This window comes from Centruroides sculpturatus, unplaced genomic scaffold (genome assembly GCF_000671375.1).
Source record: "Centruroides sculpturatus isolate CEXI.00-Female unplaced genomic scaffold, Cexi_2.0 scaffold3, whole genome shotgun sequence".
Classification (NCBI taxonomy): Eukaryota; Metazoa; Arthropoda; class Arachnida; order Scorpiones; family Buthidae; genus Centruroides; species Centruroides sculpturatus.
Genome location: NW_019384366.1, coordinates 1,132,010 through 1,157,515, shown reverse-complemented (window position 1 = coordinate 1,157,515; position 25,506 = coordinate 1,132,010). Strand labels below are relative to the sequence as shown.

Genomic DNA, 25,506 nt, shown 5'->3' with positions numbered 1-25,506 from the left:
AAATTATCGATAAGCTGGAAGGAGACCACTTCCAAATTTAAGTCTGAAAAGCTTTAAATAATTTGGGAAAATAATTTCAAGAAACTAAAGATTACTAAAAGGTAAAGGTAAGCCTTTGACAGTGATAAAAGTAAGTGTCATGATAAACTGAACATATAATTCAGTAGTTAATTTTGAGGTAGGGATGGGTTTTATAAAAAAAATTATGATAATAACGAGTAAAATCGTCATTAAGTCCAACCCCACTGAAGATACACACGACCTCCTTTATCTCCCCATCCTCTCGACTTTTAATCATCAAAATTTAATAGCTTGAAGTCAAGATAAACTGAACATAAAGTTTAAATATTTCGTCTGAATGTTACAATTTTTGCAGGTTTTTAACATTTTAAGCACAGAAGAGAAAATTTGACCGGAAGTCAAGAACTGAGATTGAATGTTAAATCTTTAGCAAATAAGTCTTCCTCTTAGTTTAAACAACGACTCTCACTTACATATTTGGTACAGATAGTTCGAAATTCTATATAATCTTCTTTATGTAGAACAAAATGTAAAAATATTGATCACTAAGGATGTGGAGAAGTATTACGTTAAATGACCACGTAGAACTAAAATCATTGACGGAGGTATCTACTTTGAAACTATGACTTCAACTGTGAAAAGAAATTCTTGAAAGATAAAATTTTTATGTTATACTCTTATGGGATATTTGTCGATTCGAATTTCGAATCTATGGACGGTAGTGTACAGTACACATAACACAAATAGTGAATGGTTTTCTCTAAGAGGAGGATATTCAGAGAATCAGCTACAGGAATCTGATAGTGTGTGTCTAGGATGTATTAGAAAAAAAATTGTAAACTATCAGCTTTTCCCCAAAAATCTCTAGGTGTTAGAATTGTATTCGTTTAAACATTGGATTTAATGCCAATCGATTTCATTCACAAAGTATGAAGGATACATATGTCTATATAATTGCTTTTTAAGTTCAAATCCTTTTTTTTACCAATTGTATATAAGTGGACTTATTTGTTGATATATATTGAATATTCTGTTAATCAATTATTCTTATAATTTTATAATGTTTGCAATACGTAAATTATGTAAATAAGCTTAGGTTTTTAACATTAATACAATTTCTTAAAAGTCAGTTTGATTTATTATTCTATAACTTTGATAAAGAACAAAATTTATTTGCTATTTTATGTAATTTTATACTTAATTATTAACATCATAACCTTTAATATCATTAATTAAATATATTATTATTTAAAGGACTTTGAAGTTTATATTGTTATAGAAATAATTATGATAAGAATATATATATATATATATTTTTTATATTTTATTAAGAAAATTCCTATTCTCTTTCTATATGATCTAATCTCAATCTCAAAAACTTATTTGATGATAATTATATAGTAGATTTATGGTCTAAATAACATACTTATACAGTTTAAAATATATAGACAAATAATACCGTAGATCATTATAAAATTTATTATTTATATTTGTAACTAGTTTCCTTTACCACTTTAAATTTAAAATAATTAGTAAACTTCAATAGCATCCAAATTACTGTCAACGAAATCAGACCAAGCCAAAACATTCCTTAAAGTAAAGTAACTCTTTTAAGATATCTTATAAAGGAAAAAAAATCATTGAAAACTATGAATGAGCTTGCAAACCGTAAAAACCAATAACTTTAATAACTTTTATTAGAAAAAAAAATGTCATATCTCCAAAATGATTTGTACCATACGGAAGAACTTTTCAACTGTCAAAATTCTAAGAAATATAAAAAGTTCATGACTGGGGAAAAAAACGTTTATTTGCTTTTTTGATAAACATTATATTTTTCTACTTCAAAAAATAAATTGAGTCTTAATTGAATCAGATAAACAAGCGAATTAGACCATTCTTAAATGATTTTTTCGTTTGAAATCACATTTATAATAAATTATACTATAATTGTGAAAAATAATCATGAATTCAGATTAAATTTGAATGTTTAATCAATTCCTTTCTATCATTGTGCAGGCATGACAATGCATGAACATACTTTCTGAAGAAGTTTGCCCACAAAATTTGAAGAATNTTGTAAGATTTTACATGATTTTCATGAAGAAAGAGCTTTTAATTAAATTATTTTTCAATGGAAAATTTCGATAAGATTTATATTTATCTGTTATTAGAACATTTATTCGTCTACTTAATAATTAGTAAAAAAATCTGAAAACGTCATTAAATTGAATATATTTAGCCTAATTATGTTTTTAAAATAAAAATAAATAATTGACATTTGATTCTATTAATTAAATATCAAAAAAAAAGCAAATTAGTTAATGTACTCAAATATCAATTATTTTTGTTTTCTTTTATTTTCTATTTTTAAAACGAAATACTCATTTTTACATGTAATTTATAAATATACTTGTACTTAAATTTCAAAAATATTATAACAAATTGCATTTTTAAGTGTCGAAAATAACGAGTAAAATTTTATATCATATTTCATAAGCAGACATTAGACCATTAAGTTATAATTAAATGAGTTTATATTGTCTTTGAATATAGATTAATTAAAATTTTGTCTTTAATTTCCTTTTTGAAAATGTTCTTTCATCTTTCAAAGTTTATGTTTGACAATTTCATCACAAATAAAATAATATCAACAAAATATATAGGACATCTCTAACTATAAAAATATATTAATATTTAAAAATTATTCTCTCAGATACTTATTATATAGTAAAATAATCTTACAGAAAAATATCTTAACCCGTGTATTTATTATTATTATTTTATATGTACTGTATTTAAATTTTAATCTGGGTATAGAAATTAACTTTTAGAAATTTTAATAGATTTTAGACAAAGAGTCGAAGAAATAATGATTTTAATGGAAAATTCAATATATATACTGAATAATTTTTGATAAATTAATATATTTAAAAGGAATTTTCATAATATAGATTTACATGATAAAGAAATAGAAGGGCAAAGATATAATTGATGATTTCCTCCAGTAGTTAGTAATTTGATTATCTGTTTTATTTGGTATTTTCTTATTTTAAAACGAAAAATAACCAGCAACTTGCAATAAAATATAATTGGACAAATTAATTACTTTATTGTTAATGAGAATTTTTAATAGTATAAGACATGGCTATAATTAATTTGAGCTGTGAGTATTTTTTTCATTTAAAGGCAAAGTGGCATTTAGAGTGTGAACTCCGAAAGGCAAAGTTTCTGTCAGTGTGGCTGACTATCATACATAAATTTAACAATTTTATTGATATCTATTCAGAATCTACGAAGAGTTATTTATTTGAGTATAAATTTTCTGCTCAACTTTATAATAAAACGTCTATTTTCGAGATTTTACATTTTTGTTACGTTAGTCTATATAAAAAATTTCAATTAAAAAAGTTGAAAAGCAATCTGTTAAATGATAATTTATGATTTCTGGCTAAGTTTATCTTCAGAAATTTTTGTAAAATGAAAAGAAAAATTTAAAAATATTATCTAAACACACACCTCACTCCATACAAACACACACACGCGTATGGGTGTTGGTGTGTAGGTGTGAGTGCGTGCGGGAAAAGTCTCATGGTATACTGTATTTTAAATATAATTGATTGGGGTGCAATTTGAAAAAAATTGTAAACCTGTAAATTCCCACTGTCGTCCGTCCGCTGTCTGTCTGTCCTTCCTTAATCTCGAGAACAGAGTTAGATAGATGAAAGTGGAAACAAGGAGTGAAAATACTAAGGGCACCCGATTAACTATATAAGAATTCCTGATGCAAACCTGCATGTCACGTTATTTCAATTCAAAAATTTTCCCCTGAAAGGAGTTAGATAAATGACCGGCACGATTCCTTTGCTAACAGGAAAAGTGTGATATATAGGGGCAATACACTACTAATTTGAGTCGTATAATATATATTTTAATTTACAAATTAAATTTGCAGGCCGGCGTTGTGACGATGTCACAATAAATAAATGCTCATTATATTTTAAAAATTTGTGAAACGATTGAATAAAAGTTATCAGACTGATTTAATAATTAGAACGTTAGAATCACATATAGATGTTTCGAAAAGTATTTTGAGTGTTAAAAAGAATATGAATCTTGAATATAGCTAACTCTAGAAGAGGGACGTTAGTATCGTATGAGGCCAACACCTTTCATACCATGCTTTTATGACTTCAATAACAGTAATCAAACAATTCTCCAATTTATAGAAGTGCCAGACACTTTGTTAAGAATTTATTGCCTTTTATTCTTTGTTTTTATTGTAAATTTTTGTTATCATTTTCTCTGACAAATTTCTTTTTGCAATGTATTCTTCGCAGTGCCGTATCGTAAACGTAATATCTGAGGTACTGCTTGTAAATAGTACAGAGTACATACAGTATTACTGTATACAAAACAATTTGCTTGTTTACTATATCATTCATCTCTAATGATCAGAAAACGATATATCAATAATTATGCTTTTAAATTGTAATGTGACAGTTTGTAATTTATATATATACCGTGTTTTAGTTATGTTTTGTTAAGTTATAGAATGACATTATAACTTGTAATTTTTCCGTTTAAAATAATGGAAAATAAGTTCTCGACTGATTTTTTTCTCATAGAACATTTGATTTCAGAAACGGATTTCCGACATTAGTAGAAGATGTCTGCATTTAGAATAAATAATAACGATTTATATTTATATTAAGATAAAACTTCGCATGAATAATCAAAACTTAAATTTGTAGATGCGAAAGAATCTCTGATGTAAGATATTCTTATCACGATTAAATTTCATACTCGCAGATAATTTCCTTGACGGCCTACGAGAATTAGTTAAGTCATTAAAATTTTAATAAGATTTTTGTTACTAATCTAAATATATATTACTCACTTATTTCTAAACAGTTGTATTCCCAATAGTCAAATTTAAACTTAAATCAGAACATGCATTTTAAATTTGAAAATTTTGTAGAATATTTACTAAAATAAACATAATATTTTACATGTAAAATGGTATGTTGATTCTATTCACGTATCCTTAACCTATTTTTAATATAAAAATCTAAAAAAAATAAACTCATTATTTAAACAAATTAACACAGATTTATATCTATTTTCAATAGTCATTCTATCTTAGCTATTGATAATCAAATATGCAAATTGAATAGCGTACAGTACATAAATCATGGTGAACGATAGCTATAAATTTTTCTCGTACCTTATCAAACTTTAACATAAATGCTATTAATAAAGAAAATTGTGTACGAGATGATCTCAATAGAATTCCTCTCATATAATTTTCATAGTCCTAAATCATTTTTTGCCATTTATTTTTATTGCTTTCTATCATTGCTTGATTTATATCACAAAAAATAATATACATAAAAACATTATCGAGTTTTAAAATGATACAATTATAATAATAATAATAATTATTATTATTATTATATTCTAAACATAAATATATTATATTGCAAAATTAGTCAAAACATAAGCTGAGTTTTTAACATTATATTACCGATATAAACAATTTTATTTAGAAAATACGATATTTTCGTTTGATCTGAAAATAAATAGGTCTTTATTCCAAAGAGCAGAACATGGCTTTAGACAAATTTACAGATCTGAAAAATTATAGTGTAAATAAATTGTAAACTGTAATGGAGTTTAGAAGTCCTTACTTGTAAAAATTTATAACAATAATGGACGAAATGTCACTGTTGCCATCAGAAAGGCTCATTATCCTCAATGTACCCATTGGAAAAGTCTATTATCGTCATTCTTGTTATCAAAACGACTGGCTATTATATTATTTCTAGTTAATTAAGTACTTTTTTAAAGAATTCGCTTGCTATTTTCAATTAATGGTTCTATACTAACGTTCCTCTTAATTTATCACTGCTTAGAAATTGAATTATCTGACTCTGATTATAAAGAGATTATAAAATATTATTCAATAATTTCTCTTTAAAATATGCTAAAATAACACATTCTTTCTTCAAAACAGTATTGACATAAATTCAGACGTTCTGAATAAAATTTCATTTATGTACATATTTCAAGAAATGTATCTGATTGTGAAACAAAACTGTATATTTAAATTTTTACTGATATATTGACTTCGTAAAAATTTCTAGTAGATTGTAAACAATATATGGCTTGTATTTCAAACATATGTAGGATAAATAGAATTTTATGTCATTTTTTAGATGGTTTGGTGATTTTATAGCTCATGGTACCAGCATACAAAGACTATATGGCTAGCCATGTCGGGATGCATAATCCATAGTAGAATTTGCCATTTATCTATGCTAGAGAACATTCTTTAGAAGCTTGATAAATGTGTGTTGCATTAAAACTTTTCCTGGCAAAATTTTTCTGTTTTGATATTCTAAAAATATATACAATCCTTTATATATATTTATTTATTTAACGTGTGTTGTGTGCTGATCAGTTGCAGATTGTAAACTAGTAAAGATAAACATGATTTCGGAATATAAATCATAATTGTTAAAAGAAAAAATATTCATCAGCCATGTTACATGCTGCTTCTTAACTTTATCAATTGCTATTTTCTCCATCTTATAAATCATTTAATGGATTGGTAGAACGTTTCTGCAGAAAGATTTCTTTAAACTAACCGAAATTAGAAAAGAATTGTTAAATTACATTCCATCTAGCAATTCTCCGAAGGATAATAAATTCGTTTTAACTTTTATATAAAGAAATATAAAGTATTTTCTGTATAACAATTAAGCAATATTGAGTGATAATCATTATAAGTTTATATAATATAATAGATATTTTTCTGTTTTACTGGTTTAAAACGTTTTCAATGTATTGCAGAATTAAATATAGCTAACTATAACTTATTGATTTCATTTAGCTCAATTATTCTGTTTTATAACTAATATTACAAATAATAAATAATTCAGAAGAATTTTATTGGAATTGCATCACATTTTCTCACCTTACCTGATTCCATTATTTCTATTTATAAAACGTTTTTGTGATAATGATGATAATCTTAATAAATTTATTTACTTTTTTATAAAAATTATTGGAAAAATTAAAATATTATTAAATATTTGTGTGAATTATATTAATAAGTATTCAAAAATTATATAACATAAAGAACTACTGAAAATTCTATCAGAAAAATGTTTTAATTCGATAAGCTTCTCATTATATACATTCACTTCCGAATTTATGCTTCATTATATCTAAAATATTTTATTTCAGAAATGAATTACTAGTTTTAAAAGTAATTTGAACTATTTAAATCAATTCATTAAGACTATTACATCTTCAACAATTTGAAAGGAAAGGAAACTAAGCTTATTATTTGTAAGATATGTAAAGTAACACGAATGTAATTATTATTAATCATAGATTATTATGCATATTTAACATTTTCAACTTGCTTAATAAGATACTATATAAAATAAGTAAATTAATGCATTTATTTTTGAAGTTTTTAAATAATATTTTCCAGTTTTATAATGTCTTATAGTCATGTGTGTTCTATTAAAATTAACAAAGTAATATTATGAATAGGTAAGAAAAAAACATATATAGACGTCACAATTTCTGATTTAATTAATAATATTAATTAGGAATTTCTACGTATCAAAATACATATATAAAAATTACATTTAAAAAATATACGATACACAGTTATCTTGCGTATGTAACCTGTATATTTTGCAGAATAAAATTGAAGGAAATAATCAAGTTAAATGCAACAAAAAGTTAAATTATAATATGTTTTAAATGAAATTCGAAGTAAGAATATGATTTATTTCTTTTAATCTTCGTCTATAGCATAAATATGCATATGACATATAAAGTACAAATAAAAATAAAGCGTGAGGATATAAAATTTTAAGAAAGCTTCAATCGTTTCGTATATCAAGAATAAATTTCGGAACAAGTATCACGAGAACAATATAATTTGCCACATATAGATTACAAGCTTGTTCTCTTAGTTTTAATATCATTGAACATGCATGCGATGCTCTAGAGAGATGTGTTGCTTCTACCAATCTCCATCCAAAACTCTCCAGGAGCTCTGTAGTGCGCCTGGAGAAATGACAATTACTAACCACCGCACTTTTCGACACTCTCATAAACAGCATGAGGCAAATATTGTTGTGAGATAGGTCCACACCCCACATTGAATCGCTTTGATAATGTCGTGTCAGTTTCCCACGTCTGTACGTTTCCTTATACGCCATTACAATATATTCAGAAAATAAGTGTTTTATTCTATTTTTAAGTTCCTATTTTTGTAATATTAGTTGTATTTTCATAGAATATGTAATTTCTATTAAAGAATTTCTAAATTTTCCACATATTCATTTGCATTTTGAATCATTTTAGTAGCAGTACATTTCTATTCTGTTTAAATTTAATTAATAAGTGTTAGTTTAAGGTGGTTAATTCATTAATATCGTGAACAGCACAAATTTATTAATCTAGTCTAGCTAATACCAAACAGTTCTTGAAATGTTGCATTATATTATTAAAGTTTTGTCAGTTTAAATTAATGAAATTAAGACATTTTAGTTTAAAAATAAAACTTTGGTTTCTTTAAAATTAATTCCAATTACAAATCGAGCTGAAATATTTTAAATAACGAAAAGAAATGTTTCGTTTAATTAATGAAGATACTCCTGTTGCTGTTTCGGAGATATCAAGCAAATCTCATTGATAATATTTGTTTATTCCTTGTGTCTTAGATAAATATATAGATGTTGGATAAATAATAAATTATCTTCTTTTAGTTATCATCAATCTTCCTCAAAATACGTTTCTGCATTATCAACACAGTGATGGAATGCCTCCTTGAGGAAGATTGATGCATAGTAACCATAGGATGATGACAATTGTGTTGATAATGCACTGTAAGAAAATAAAATGCCATTATATAAAGTCTCTAATAATGCTAATTATCAGGAAGAGATTAAAGATATCGAAATTTTGGATTACAGTTTTCAATCATCAAAACTGAATAGCACAAGTTCTTGATTGATATTGATTCTGGGAGTTAATTAAGACTTTTAATTGAAAGAACGTTAACTGGAATGAGAAAATCATAAATATATATAATTGCTGATGATATCCTTCGAATGAAGTATTTATTAATATATTAGGAAACTAATATTTGGTGAAATCTGAAAATTTAATTAGATATTAATAAATTATTTTATATTTTAGTATAGAAAACTGGAAAAAAGCTTTAAAATAGTGAAATTGATTAAAACTCCACAATTATCTTAAATTTTATGAAGGAGAATCAAAACCGATTGGTGTAAATTGGTTAATTTAAAATATATAAAAAGATTTCTTTGATTTGAATTGTTTAGTTTGAAATGTTTTGATAAAATTTAATTTTATATTTTATAATAATCAATTGTTTATTATTAGAAGAAAGTTTGTCGGAAATTATTGGTGTTGGCTATTTGACAAAGATAAATTTCTAAACTTTCAACTTAACAAAATTATAATTTTATATTGAATTTAAATATATGTTAGTTTTACATGCAAATTTAATCGAAAAACTTTCTGTAATTATTTACTGTATTTTGAAATATAATTTACTTCAAAGTAAATAATTACATGAAGATTTTACAATAAAATATAACAGTTACCATTTTAAAATCGAGATATAATTAATTCTCGAAGTAAAATTACAATCGATTTTTGTTCTGTTTCTTTTATTATTATTTTATTTTTTTACTACAATATTTTATTACTAAATTTATAAATTATTGCATATATGTAGACTTCTAAAATTAAATAAAAGTCGTTAAATTCATCTTAAATTATAATCTTGTGAAAATCCTTAGTGAATAAGATTAGCGTGTTAATAAATTTTGAGTCAATTTATTTAAACTAATGCATTTTTTCGGCAATTCACGTAATATACGAATATGCGATGCAATAAGTATTATATAATCGATTAAGTAATAAGTAATTTTTCTTTTTAGCTCCGGTGCCCCCAGATAAGACCTCCCTGTTGACAACCAATACTAGTTACGTGATCATTCACTTGGATTCATGGCACGATGGTGGATGCCCGATATCGTATTTCACTCTGCGATATAGACCACAACGACAAAAGTCTTGGATTTTATTATCCGATAAAGTATCTATCGATCAAAGGACGTATAAAGTTAGTGATCTCACACCCGGTACTTGGTATCAGCTTCAGATAATTGCGCATAATGAAGCGGGAATCATGGAAGCGGAATATACTTTTGCAACAGTACCATATATAGCAGGCAAGTATATCGAGGGGAAGAATATATATATATATTATATTGAAAATATAGAAAAAAATATTTTTGAAAAAATTTTGACTTTGACATATTGAAAATAAAATAGATAAATTTTATGAATAATGGAGAGAATTCGTGATTTCCAGAAAAAACAATTGGATACTTCTTCTGTTCTTTTCAATAAAATTATTATTATTATTATTATTATTATTATTATTGTTTCTGATAAAAGAGATTTTTTGATTAAAATCATAATAATAACTGACAAGAAAATAATTAATTTTGTTATATAAAGCCGTATAAAATAATATAAATGATTATCTTGAAGTAAATATTTAGAAATGTTAAGTGCTTAATGTGTTAATATTAATTTTCGATTTTACAAATTGACAATTGATTTAAAAGCATAAAAATCAATATGGTTTCCAGATACATCTAATTTAAGAAACAATAATAAACACAATATACAGGATGGCTCAAAGTCACTTAATCATTGTAAAGACTAAATTGTAATTAACTAAAAAACACAACTGATTTAATTACATTTTAATCATATTTTCTCCTATTTTATAAAACGAAAATACGTTATTCTAAACATAGTTTACAATTCGTACTCACAAGCTTACCTGAAACACAAAAATAAGTACGGTTAACTGACTTTTTGGCCACCCTAGTGTAAAATTACTTGAGATTTAGCATTATTATTTCTAATTAAATTGGAGAAAAAGTACATTAAAAAATTATATTTACTTTTAATTATTAAAACGTCTTTTTTAATCATAAAAATTTAAGTAAAATTAATTAAGTGTGATGGCCATGTTAAACTGGAAAGACAGATTGTAGACGAATGATAAATTTACTAAAAATCACAACTAAGTTTGTAAAGTTAGAAAGATGTTGACGTTCGTATCAATGATGTTTGACTGATTAACAGTAATTTAATAAAGTTTCTAGATAATGAGTAGACTTCTACTGTTGACAGCCTGTCTTGCTTGCGAGATATAATTTAAAGATTTTACTCATACACTAGTGCAGGAATTATTTCTGCACATGTTATGATGAATAAGTAAAGTTTAGCTGAAGGTGCAAAAGACATTTTGTCATTTTGAAGTTTTGTAATTTATGATTTGTGTGTGTATATATATATGTACTGTATATAATATTTCATCAAGTTTATTAATTAAATTTATGTTTTTACAGACATCATAACACCTTCAACTGTAGCAGAATCAGAAGATTTACCTTTTTATTACGACTTGAATATCATACTACCTGCATTAGTATCGTTTGCTGTCGTTTTATCATTATTGATTTTAGTTTGCATTATAATTCGTAGAAGAAATTCTTCTGAGAGTTCTCATAGTGGTAAGAAACAAAATTTTAGTGGATAGAGTGAATTTTTTTTTCTTTTCTTTTATTTTTTTTCAAATTATATTTTCTAGAAATATATAAAACTTATCTGAAATTCTAGTTTATATAAATATTTATAGATAAATTTTGATTTAAAAAAAAATTGAATATTTTATAATTGTACCGCGTGTATTGATTTATCACTGAACAATTTCTGATGGATTTTATTTTTATATAATAGATTAAAATTTTAAAAATTTTTACATTAAAATTTAGAATAATGGAAATCAATATACATAAAATTTATAAAATTTTTATGAAAATTTGTTTATTTATGTTTTATAATGAAATTACTTTTTAATATAATTAATATTATATAAATTCTTAATCATTTATATTCTATTACAAAAATGTTTTAAAAATTAAATATGTTTTTATAAAATAAAACAAATGAATTATAAGAACGTATAAAAATCATAAAATATTTGTAAATTAAATGCATTAAGAATTGAAAAAAAAATCAATATGATTAAATAAATGAAATACGAAGTGTTTTTACACCTTTAAATACTTATTTTAAATATATTTAATTATTTTTATTTGATGTCATCAATATAATTTATATTAATAAAAATGATATTTAAAAAAAAATATGTGATAAATCAGCAATCATATGTTTTCATATTTAATATTTTCATTTTTAAATTTTATGTACAGAAAGATAAAATTTTACAAAATATTCACTAGAATTCCTTCTTAGTATACGAAAAATCACGAAATATAATTTATAAACTGTGAATATTTACTGTCTTTAATTCCAATTTCCAACACCAGAGGGAAGCACTATATTAGAAAACAAGAATACAAAATGCTATTAATCGTGCGAGTTAATTCCAAGTTACTATACAAATTCCGTTGTTTTTGTTTAATTCTTTCTTGCTATTTTTATATCTTTTAGGAAGTTCCATTTATGGGAATAGAAAGTGTCAGTTACAGGAATCGGTGCAAATGACAAGAGTCGAAAAAAACTCAATGAAGAAAACAGAATCGATTGCGAGTAATTCATGCTATTATCCAACGCCTTATGCAACTACATGCCTATCTTCATCTGCAGAACAGAAGTCTATCGATACATTTTGTAAACAGGTAAATAACACCGAAACAAAATTAAAGTAAAAGAGAATTCTCTTCGATATCATCAATCTAATTTTCCATCCTTTTAGATGCACTCAACCTGAATTTTTTTCTTCTCCTTCTTTTTCTTTTTTATTTTATTTAATTTAAACGGAGGAAAAAGTTTATTTCTACTTTATTAAGCCATCTAGAAAAGGAAATCTGCGTTATAGCATAATAAACGTTTAAAAGAAAAAAAAAATATATATATATATACGTATTTTTTATACAAGTAGCTTATGTAACTATTGAATTGTTTTTGTTATGATTTTCTATTTATATTTTTCATAAGTAGATGATTATTTTTATTACTTTCAAATAGCACAACAGTAATTTAACATATTGTTTCTTAAATTGTCAGTTGATGAGTAGAGGACATTTGCATTCTGTGTTGTTTCGTATGAGTTGGTCGATCGATTTTCAAGTGTCACACTATGTGAGGGCGATGCCATGATGAAAGCAATGGGAGGATGGAATGAATCCTACTGAAAATGGGATTCATTCTCAATTATCTAACCATTAAAAAGTAAAATAATAAAAATAATTTAAAGCGGAGAATTAATTATATTTAAATACTCGATATNACGAGTAAAAAACTTCTCTAAATTATAATTACCAATTTGTCGTAGATACTTAACTGAAAGAGAAGATCTTGTTTTCTTATAGAGAGATAGAAACTAATTGCATTTACTAACAGAGAATTGATTAAAGGCTGTAGAAAGCATAGTCGCACGAATTAAGTTACTTCTGCACACTTCAACTGTTTCTAATTGATGTAAACGAGGATCTATATGATGCAATAACGTTGTTACTCCTATAGGATATTTGTTTCATTATCGAGACGGAACTGCTCTCTTCCTGTTTCCTTAAATGTATCATTAGATAGAATACTTATTTTTCTTCATCTCAGTTAAAATTAGATTAGAATCTCATTTATTGGACTATCTAAAAGTTATAATCGTATATTGTACTCGCTACCGTTTTAATAAGTGTTTTTCTCAATATATAACTTATCAGCTGTAAAAAACACTAGTTTTGAAACGATACTAATTAAGAAATAACGCCAGAGATATTGAAAAATGTTCGTAATTGCGATTTAGAAATGATAATTCAATTATTTTACTCGAAAAAAAAGCATTTCAATTAAATGTTATGCGAAGGAAGTAAATTACAAAATTGAATTTTTGTTTTCGAATAATTCTCGAAAATTAAATTTTAAAGAAATCTTCGAATTTTTAATATGTATATACATATTCGAAATATTAAAAAAAATACATTGTTAAATTTCTTTCTAAGTAGTAAAACTTTTAAAGTATTTATTACATTTATTTATTACTTTAAATTCAGAAAAAAGACTTTGTTTATAAAGCAAGTACATTTTTAAAATTTATAATAATTATTGTAATTACTATTATTATTATTACTTTTACGTTTCACAGTAATAAATTTACCTTAATGTTTAAAAAAAAATAAATTTAATGATGTTTAAAATCCATAATCGTGTATATGTAATGACATTTATAAAAGTCGGTTTTTAATTTTGTTTTTTTAAATTTATCCCATTTAAATAATTATAATATTTGATAAATGTATCGACAGATTTTTTTTTCTTCTATAAACGTTCATAAACACTCGAGATGCAATTTTAACGTAATTTATCACGAAGTCAGGTTTAAACCATTAAAATATCATTTCTTCCTTGATGTAGGTGGATATTTTTGTCTTCGAAGATAATTATTAAGTTCATTATTTTGATGAAAATAAAAGTCGAAAGATTTTAAAACGATTATAATTTTTATTATAATAAAACTTTTGATCTAAGCTTAATTGTATAAAGTATTTGTCTGATATTCAAAGCAGGCAAAGTTAAAATTCATTTTGATTTTTTTATATTTTATTATACATTTCTCTATTGTATAGATCACTAAATTATTGATTAATACTACATCTCAAAAGAAAATTTTTGTATTTATAAAAATTTTACAGGTTTTAAAGTACTGTATAACATTAATACAGAATTTATATCACGTGATATAAACAATACAAAGATTAAAAATTTCTCTCTAGAAATTTACTTACATAAATTGTCAGGTTTATTTTGAATGAAGTAGACGATAAAATTCTACAAATATTTATATATTTTAAAGACTTTTCTAGTCGAGTACTTAAATATCATTTAAATGATATCTGTGCAATGTTATCTGTATTCCAAACTTGACAACTCATAGGACAACTTAAAACTAAGAAAATGTCTTAGAAATTGAACTTTATATGACAAGAAAACTAGTAAATTGATATAATTATTCATTTGGCACTTAGCCAAAAAGGGTGGTTGCATTTCTCATGAGGTCAAAGCTTTCTAGACGGTTGAACTCTATTTTCTTAAAGCTAATCTCGCGAATATTTGTTGTCAATTATAATTATTCTCTATTCAGCCTCTTTAAAATTTTATAAACTTATGTAAATAAAATTTTTCTAAACAGTATTTTGTGACTAAATATAATGGTTTTCTCCACTAAACGTTTATTTTATTTTATTTTCGGTTTTTTTTTCTAATATGAATTACTGCTGCAGCCTATAAAGAAAGAGTTCTTTACAAAGTGAGAAATATTAGCTGTCATGGGAAACCATATAATGACTTAGTAAGAACAAGAAAGTTTGCTCAGAAAATATGAAGAATATCATCCAGATAATAGCTATTAATAGAAAATTTGCTATTTTATTTTAGTTTGTTTTTTAATTTTAGAATTATTTTTCATGTTTACAAGAAAATTGCATGAAATAGTTAATAATACTCAACTATATTAATATTTAAGAAACAATTTATTTATTTATAAAAATATGTGAACTTATATCACGTTTTTATAAATTATAATATATATAAATATTTATCAACAATATGCAATCTTCATTATATATGAAGATTGCATATTGTTGATTATAATAATAAATTTATATTCTATTATATTCTACATACACATTATATATATATATATATCATATGAATAAACAGTGTTTAATANGTATATATCATATGAATAAATAGTGTTTAATACTTATATGTTATATTATTTAAATCTTATTTTATGTAAACTCGTATACATACTTACATACACACTACTTTCAAGTTTTTCAAATAATTTTTTTTTAATTCTTATTCTATTTAATTTTAAAATATAATTTTTTATTAAATCGCAATAATTATTTTCATATTGTATTTAAATTTCCATTTTATTTCATAAAGTAGTACAATACTTTTTATTTCAAGATGTTATCAAATTTGAGAATAAAGAAGAAACGTTTTTATAATAAAAACGCAGAATATTTAGAAACAAAAATATTTTACCTGATCATTTTGAATGACTTTCGTGATAAAGTGTCCATTTATTTTCGTTAAATCAGTACTTAAATGCACGAGTAAAAAACTTCTCTAAATTATAATTACCAATTTGTCGTAGATACTTAACTGAAAGAGAAGATCTTGTTTTCTTATAGAGAGATAGAAACTAATTGCATTTACTAACAGAGAATTGATTAAAGGCTGTAGAAAGCATAGTCGCACGAATTAAGTTACTTCTGCACACTTCAACTGTTTCTAATTGATGTAAACGAGGATCTATATGATGCAATAACGTTGTTACTCCTATAGGATATTTGTTTCATTATCGAGACGGAACTGCTCTCTTCCTGTTTCCTTAAATGTATCATTAGATAGAATACTTATTTTTCTTCATCTCAGTTAAAATTAGATTAGAATCTCATTTATTGGACTATCTAAAAGTTATAATCGTATATTGTACTCGCTACCGTTTTAATAAGTGTTTTTCTCAATATATAACTTATCAGATGTAAAAAAACACTAGTTTTGAAACGATACTAATTAAGAAATAACGCCAGAGATATTGAAAAATGTTCGTAATTGCGATTTAGAAATGATAATTCAATTATTTTACTCGAAAAAAAAGCATTTCAATTAAATGTTATGCGAAGGAAGTAAATTACAAAATTGAATTTTTGTTTTCGAATAATTCTCGAAAATTAAATTTTAAAGAAATCTTCGAATTTTTAATATGTATATACATATTCGAAATATTAAAAAAAATACATTGTTAAATTTCTTTCTAAGTAGTAAAACTTTTAAAGTATTTATTACATTTATTTATTACTTTAAATTCAGAAAAAAGACTTTGTTTATAAAGCAAGTACATTTTTAAAATTTATAATAATTATTGTAATTACTATTATTATTATTACTTTTACGTTTCACAGTAATAAATTTACCTTAATGTTTAAAAAAAAATAAATTTAATGATGTTTAAAATCCATAATCGTGTATATGTAATGACATTTATAAAAGTCGGTTTTTAATTTTGTTTTTTTAAATTTATCCCATTTAAATAATTATAATATTTGATAAATGTATCGACAGATTTTTTTTTCTTCTATAAACGTTCATAAACACTCGAGATGCAATTTTAACGTAATTTATCACGAAGTCAGGTTTAAACCATTAAAATATCATTTCTTCCTTGATGTAGGTGGATATTTTTGTCTTCGAAGATAATTATTAAGTTCATTATTTTGATGAAAATAAAAGTCGAAAGATTTTAAAACGATTATAATTTTTATTATAATAAAACTTTTGATCTAAGCTTAATTGTATAAAGTATTTGTTTTCATGAGTTAAAACTCTTAAATGAAAGTTGAAATTCTATTAATTACAGGTTGAAAAGTGACATTTTCTTTGTAAAAAAAAATTGAATAATTTGATTAGGAGAGAATTGGATTTGGTGGTTCTAAAGTAATTGATAATTCTTACCTTTAAATTTCGAAACTACTTGCAAGCTATTTGCGAAATGAACAATAAATGAAGAAAATGGACTCAATAGTAAAGCAATAAATTTAATCTGGAGAGATGCTAAAGGAGATTCACGCACTGTTCTTTTAAAAATAAGTAAAAACCATTTATAAACATTGACTTTTTCTTAGTTTTATTTTCTTCCTTCTTCTTTTTCCCCTATCTTCAATCGTCGTCGGAATTTTAGATGTTGAACAAGATTAAATTCTTAAAACAGTTGAATGATTCCGTTACGTTGAATAGTTGGTTATTCTTATTTTATTACTTTTATGTAACATAAATCAGACTCTATCTATTAATTAGATTTTCAGTAATAAAACTTTTTAATCCATCTCTAGAAGTTAAAAAAAACTTTTTAAAACAGTTAATTATCTTTAAAGTATTAAATAATTGTTATTTTAAGTGAAAATATGAAAGAAATATTTATTCTGTTTATATTTTGCAACATACTAATGCTATTCTCAAGCATTTAAATATTTATTATTATAGTTGTAGTTTCTAGTTTAAAATTTGCATATTAATTATTAAATTTAATTATTTTTTTATGTTTTCTTACATTCAATATAAATATTATTTCGTCAAAAAATTAAATCATGTTTACCTTTAAAATTATTGTGAAGAGTGATTTATATCGATTGTAATTTTATCATAAAGAAATATGAATTCTGTTCATATAACAATTATAATTAACAGAGTTACCTAGTGACATTCTGTTGATTTGAATAATTGTTTATTAATCCTGTTGTTAACATTGACATTTCGGCTAAATCCCTATTCAACAATTATACAACATCAACATTAAATTTCCATTTTCAGTCTGTGGATGAACCATTGTATGCAACAGTAAAGAGAACACCTAGACCTCCAAGATCAGATTTCCATATCTATCATTATCCAGGTATAAATTAAATGGATATTTATTAAATATAATAGCGATAATTATACTTATTATACGGAATTTCTACTAAATGACTCTTGTATGAGTTGTGTAATGAATTATTGTATAGCGTTACTGATAATATTAATCATTCTCATTTTAACTTAATTCTGTTTACAATTAATGAGCTATACCATCGATGTAATATCATTTTAGGAATTTACATATATATAAAATAAAATTTACATACGTAACTTCGCTGTTTTAAACTTATTTTTCGCTTATTTGTGACTGTAGTGAACGTTACACCGGATTTATCAGACGATGGCTTTGCCTCGACTTCTAGTCATTGGAAAGGATTATCTTCTGGGTCAAAATCTGAGGATATACCCTATGAGAAAACAGTAACAGGTAATTCTCTGTTAGTATAAGAATCTGAGATAAGAAAATGTACTATATTTATGACTCTATTAACTTTGTTAGAGTGTGAACTCCACAGATAAGAAGTTTGTTCTAACATCCTGTAAATATTCATGGGCTTATAATGGCTTCATTCTTAGTGCTTTTATTGCTACTTTAACTGGTATCAATATTAAAAATATAGCTAAAATTAGCAATTATTTAGAAAAATAATAAGTAATTATAACAAAAATTCATTTATCCTCAAATTTAAAAAAAAATAATATTTTAATTGTTTAAAAANTTTCTTTGCATTCATAAGTTCTCTCTATAGATTATTATTTCTTTTATAATATTTTATGATCTATAAAATATAACCGACTGTTAGGAATTGAAGTAAGAAAAGAGATACAGATACACCATTATACTAACCACAATGAAGTAACTGAATTTTCTGATGTATTTTTCTTTAAAATTCTGATGATCTACAATATTCGACATAAGTATCAAGTAAGTTCAATTTTCTTAATACATGAAAATATTCAGAATCAATTTTATAGTGATGAAAAATTTAATTTCCTTCAGTCTATCGGATATTTCAAAAAAGTTCGATTAAAAAATATTGAAACTACGAGATGAATTTTTGCAGATAATTTAATTTTTTCGAGTTTTTTTAAAATTCTTTCCTTTAATCTATTTTTTCTTAACCATTTTCGTGTAAAAATGTCATCCCAATTATGCAAATTTAATGGATAGAGTGATTAACCGAATCACTTATTGTAAAGTTAAAAGTAATTATATTTTGTTTGCTATTATTCTGCTTTAGATAAACAGGAAAAGCTAAACATCTTTAAAAATATATTTTATAAAGGTTTATCTTGAATATTTAAAGTAGAAGAATATTGATTTTCTATAAAAAAACAGTAAAAGTTCTTTTATCTCATCTATTTTTTCATGGTAAATACAGTACGTTTGCTGTTACTGCAATTCTATTGATGATTATTTTATGATTGTATACAAATTTAATGTGGATTAAAATATTGTTAAATTATAGTTTCATTAGTTTAGAAGTTGTTATTTTCAGGAATAAATTGAAGCTTTCAATCATAAAAGACTTCTAATCATTTCATCTCTTAGCCAAAGGGGTTCGTGATCTTTAACAATGTCTGATGCCTCTGAAACGATTTTGCAATAACTGAAGCGTTTCAAGGTAAAATGTTTATCTTTGTATTATTAAACTTTTATATTTATTATTATTTTTTTAAATAACACTGAAGTTGTATTGCTAAAACACTCTATAAAGTCAATTACTTGGTTTTTTTTAACATAGAATACATTTAATACTGATAGTGACGCGTTATCCTTTGGACAAAAAATGGCAATTGCCCGGGGCTCCCATCGACAGTGGACCCAAACGAGTCTTTTATAAGAAAATATTTTCCCTAAAAAATTCTCCCGAAGAAAAACGAAGTCAACACTGTACATGGGGCCCCCTAATTCAAATTCGCCTGGACCTCATGAAGCTATAACACGCCATCGGATACTATACAGTAATAGTTTAATAATATAGTTCATGATTATTACCAGAGCTTGGTAATATATCAAAAGTTTTTAAAAACTCGGATAAAAAGATAATAAAATATTTGATGATATATTTTACTGAGTTGTAAAAATATATTACATCGTTCGAACTTGCTATTTACTAAGCTTTATTAATATATATTTAATGAATAAAATTTCATATTCAAAAAAATAAAAATTCTTGAAAAGAAAATTTTATATTAAAATAGCATTCAATGACAAGATTATTGTATTGTTATTTTTTTAGAAAGTTCCTCCTTCTCAACAAATGGAGACTAACGAAGGATAAAAGTATCGTCTTCCTTTGTAATGCCAACGAATAACTATTTGTTTGACCTCGTGGTTTTCATTCATTTCATTGACAGAATACGTTCCAGAGTCGATAAAAACAAATAAATAACGTCTACGTGTTCATAAACAAGTTTAATATCTACTTTACAACGACAGAAGATTTTTGGATTAGCAATGATCCAATAAACAATTTTTCTTATCCCCTCAAAAAATAAAAAAATAAAAAAAAAGATTTCTGGATGTGGGGACTGTAATGGTGTACGCCTTGTATATTTGATTATACTGGCCGTTCGTTATTTTGTGTATATACAGTGTGCTGCAACAATGAATGTATTATTTAATGATGAGAAATAGTGTACAGGAATAATTATTGTGATTTACAAAGAGACAGTAATGTTTTATCTCAATTTTGCTACCAAGATTGATTACTACTACAGTATGTCTGTTTATAGCGTTTTAAGCAATTAGCTATTTATTCTACTCGCATAGTGAGTGCCTGTAAGATTTGTTTCTGTAATAACACTTCAAAGAAAAACAATTTAATAACAAATTCGCCAATGCATTGTTAAGTAGATAATTGGGATTTAAATTTTATGAAATATTAATTGTTAACGTAATTGTTGCATGATTTTTTTTTTAGTTTTTATATGTATAATAATCTGATTTTTTCGGTTAATTCGAGTTAAAAACAATACTCCTGTTCTTATCATGGTTAAAACAGAATTTATACTTGAAATTATAGAAATTCTTTGAAACTATTCAAAGTATTAAGTTGATACAATTTGTACACAGAAAATTGTGCCAAATTTTCATATTTCACATTTCAAAATTTGGAAAAAAAATCAAATTTTATCAACATTTGCAAGCAGTTATTGTTAAGTCTGATGTGTAATTATGTGTCAACTATCCCTTTTATGGAATTTTAGTGAATTTCATGTTTACAAGAACAAGGAGAACTTGTGTTTTCGTATGTTCTCCATTAAGACGTTTACTGTTGTTACTGGAAAAAAAATAAACATTACCTTTGTTTTAATGTTGTAATTTTGTATTATAACAATTCATATAACTTGAATATAGTAAAATAAATCATTTCTACTTCTTAGATAAAACTAAAACAGTATTAAACAAAAGTTTAGCTTTTAATTATTCTATAAAAACTTAATTCATATAATTTTACAATATTAAGCAGACGTTTGGAAGCTTTAAAACTAAAATATTAATCAAACGTATTGTAATTTTTTAAAAAAAAAACTGTGTTACGTTCTTACGATAAGAGTAATGAAACATCGTAAAATTCGAATTTATTTTTATAGGATAATGTATAAGAATTTTTTTCTTTTGTCATATAAAATTCGTGGTCATAAAATGTTGTATCATAAAAATAACAAATATCTTTCTTTGTATTCATAAGTTCTCTCTATAGATTATTATTTCTTTTATAATATTTTATGATCTATAAAATATAACCGACTGTTAGGAATTGAAGTAAGAAAAGAGATACAGATACACCATTATACTAACCACAATGAAGTAACTGAATTTTCTGATGTATTTTTCTTTAAAATTCTGATGATCTACAATATTCGACATAAGTATCAAGTAAGTTCAATTTTCTTAATACATGAAAATATTCAGAATCAATTTTATAGTGATGAAAAATTTAATTTCCTTCAGTCTATCGGATATTTCAAAAAAGTTCGATTAAAAAATATTGAAACTACGAGATGAATTTTTGCAGATAATTTAATTTTTTCGAGTTTTTTTAAAATTCTTTCCTTTAATCTATTTTTTCTTAACCATTTTCGTGTAAAAATGTCATCCCAATTATGCAAATTTAATGGATAGAGTGATTAACCGAATCACTTATTGTAAAGTTAAAAGTAATTATATTTTGTTTGCTATTATTCTGCTTTAGATAAACAGGAAAAGCTAAACATCTTTAAAAATATATTTTATAAAGGTTTATCTTGAATATTTAAAGTAGAAGAATATTGATTTTCTATAAAAAAACAGTAAAAGTTCTTTTATCCCATCTATTTTTTCATGGTAAATACAGTACGTTTGCTGTTACTGCAATTCTATTGATGATTATTTTATGATTGTATACAAATTTAATGTGGATTAAAATATTGTTAAATTATAGTTTCATTAGTTTAGAAGTTGTTATTTTCAGGAATAAATTGAAGCTTTCAATCATAAAAGACTTCTAATCATTTCATCTCTTAGCCAAAGGGGTTCGTGATCTTTAACAATGTCTGATGCCTCTGAAACGATTTTGCAATAACTGAAGCGTTTCAAGGTAAAATGTTTATCTTTGTATTATTAAACTTTTATATTTATTATTATTTTTTTAAATAACACTGAAGTTGTATTGCTAAAACACTCTATAAAGTCAATTACTTGGTTTTTTTTAACATAGAATACATTTAATACTGATAGTGACGCGTTATCCTTTGGACAAAAAAGGGCAATTGCCCGGGGCTCCCATCGACAGTGGACCCAAACGAGTCTTTTATAAGAAAATATTTTCCCTAAAAAATTCTCCCGAAGAAAAACGAAGTCAACACTGTACATGGGGCCCCCTAATTCAAATTCGCCTGGACCTCATGAAGCTATAACACGCCATCGGATACTATACAGTAATAGTTTAATAATATAGTTCATGATTATTACCAGAGCTTGGTAATATATCAAAAGTTTTTAAAAACTCGGATAAAAAGATAATAAAATATTTGATGATATATTTTACTGAGTTGTAAAAATATATTACATCGTTCGAACTTGCTATTTACTAAGCTTTATTAATATATATTTTATGCCTTCTAATAATTACATTTTATACATTTTATAAAAATATTTAGTTTTGTAATACGTATAATGCTATAAAGATTTGGACTCGATATGATTTATTAAAGTAAACTTCTGGTGATAAATGTCGTTAGATTTTACCATTGACAAAAAAATTTCTCTGTCAAAACTATTAGAAGATCCGACAAATTTTCGAAAGACATTGCCATGAGTTTTGGGAGCAAAGTCATGTGACCTACATAATAAAAAAACGTTTATCACGTGGATACTGTCAGTGCTCTGATGGTTTAGACAGATATATTTTATTAGGAGCATGTCAGTAAACTAGATAAAGGGGAACAATGAGTGTTCAAAGACGATCATTTTACCGGAGGCAAAATATGGAAAATGTCATTGAATGTTTTCTAAGACTGTCCAGTAAGTGCTCGAGGCTTTATTCTGTTTGTTGTTTAATATTATAAGCAGTGTTGACACACTTATTGACCTTCGGTGTGTTGCCTCAGGTAATTGTATCACTGTCAATATATGTTGAAAGGAATGTTTTTCATCTATCGTCCCTACAGATATAATATCTGCAGAGTCTCAATAAAGAGACAGAAGCTGATTTTTTATCCTTCTACCAGCTCTAGCCCCCAGCTGTCTCTGTTAGGAAATATTTCATTTCCTTCCTTAGCTTCAATATGTACACGTCTTTCGTCGTTCTTCTAAAAGAGGAGACGTCAGATGACATGTCTCCACTCTTTGCCTGCTGGATCACCAGGGCATGAACGAAGACCCGCTACCATCGTTGCCATGGTTACATAGGGTGTGTAAAGGGGAAGAACGGAGGGGAAAAGGATTTTCTCAAGCGATGGCTACGAATAATGTCGTTTGCAGTCTTGCTTCGATCGATCGTAGTTGTTGACTTACTCCTATGTTCTGTTTATTTAACCCGAGTTAAAATGGTAAAGACCATCACTAGTAGTTGTCCAATGGGCCGATCCCTTGTTTTTCGCTTTTATTACGGAAATATTTTCCTATTCTGATGGGTAATTAGTAAAGTGTTTAAAGTTCGCCTGGCTGGTGGAAATGACAGGATATCCTGTTACAAAGGAAGGTTTCAACTTTAAGTATGTAAAGGATTCAGAATTTCAATAGAAATAAACTTTGTTATTTGCCATTTAACTTCTGTTGTCAGACCGCTTCTAGATAACACAAAGATAGTTCTTAAAATATATATTTTTATGAGTACAATGCTGTTCTTGGCTAGCATTAAATAAATTTTACTTAATTTAACGTTAAAAATTAATAATATAAACAAGCAAAGAAATAAAAATTTAAAAAAAGAAAGAGAAACATTAAAATTTCATCAAAAATAAAGCTTAAAATGCTATAAAGAGAAATAATTTAAGTTTTCTTAAATTGAATAATTTAAGCATACTTAATGAAATTATTTCTTCATTTATTCGCTTATATAATTTAATATTTTATTAATTTCGAATCATTTATAAAATCAACAATTAGAAAACAAATTTATGTAACAAAATATTATTCAATATTTCTTTTTATACTTAGATAAACATCCATTTTCAGTGAATAGTGCTTAATCAACGATATAAAAATAGAAACAAGTTGTTTCCAAAAGAAAATAATCATGTGTCTGTACACGAAATTAGTTTATAAAATAATTTGTTCTTATTATTTTCATCTTAGTTCGAAATTGCCAAACAATTTTGTAATATTGAAGAAAAATTCTGCATATAATAATTTAACCTTAGAAAATTCCTTCTATTCATATAATAAATTAGAAACTGCTTATTAATAACCCATACTATGGCATCATAAAGCTTACAAGAGATTATTGGTATAATTACTTT

General features: G+C 25.0%; 1 protein-coding gene across 1 annotated transcript in view; it reads left to right on the top strand.

Moving 5' to 3' along the window:
• Window positions 1–19,104, top strand: part of LOC111612550 (Down syndrome cell adhesion molecule-like protein 1 homolog) — an 81,860-nt gene extending 62,756 nt beyond the window's left edge. Inside the window, exons 17-21 of the mRNA XM_023353784.1 lie at window positions 10,023–10,316; window positions 11,514–11,678; window positions 12,622–12,809; window positions 18,511–18,592; window positions 18,869–19,104. Of these exons, the coding sequence (XP_023209552.1) occupies window positions 10,023–10,316; window positions 11,514–11,678; window positions 12,622–12,809; window positions 18,511–18,592; window positions 18,869–19,002 (863 nt within the window). The 3' untranslated portion in view covers window positions 19,003–19,104. The remainder of the gene's footprint in view (window positions 1–10,022; window positions 10,317–11,513; window positions 11,679–12,621; window positions 12,810–18,510; window positions 18,593–18,868) is intronic.
• The last annotated feature ends 6,402 nt before the right edge of the window (window positions 19,105–25,506 follow it).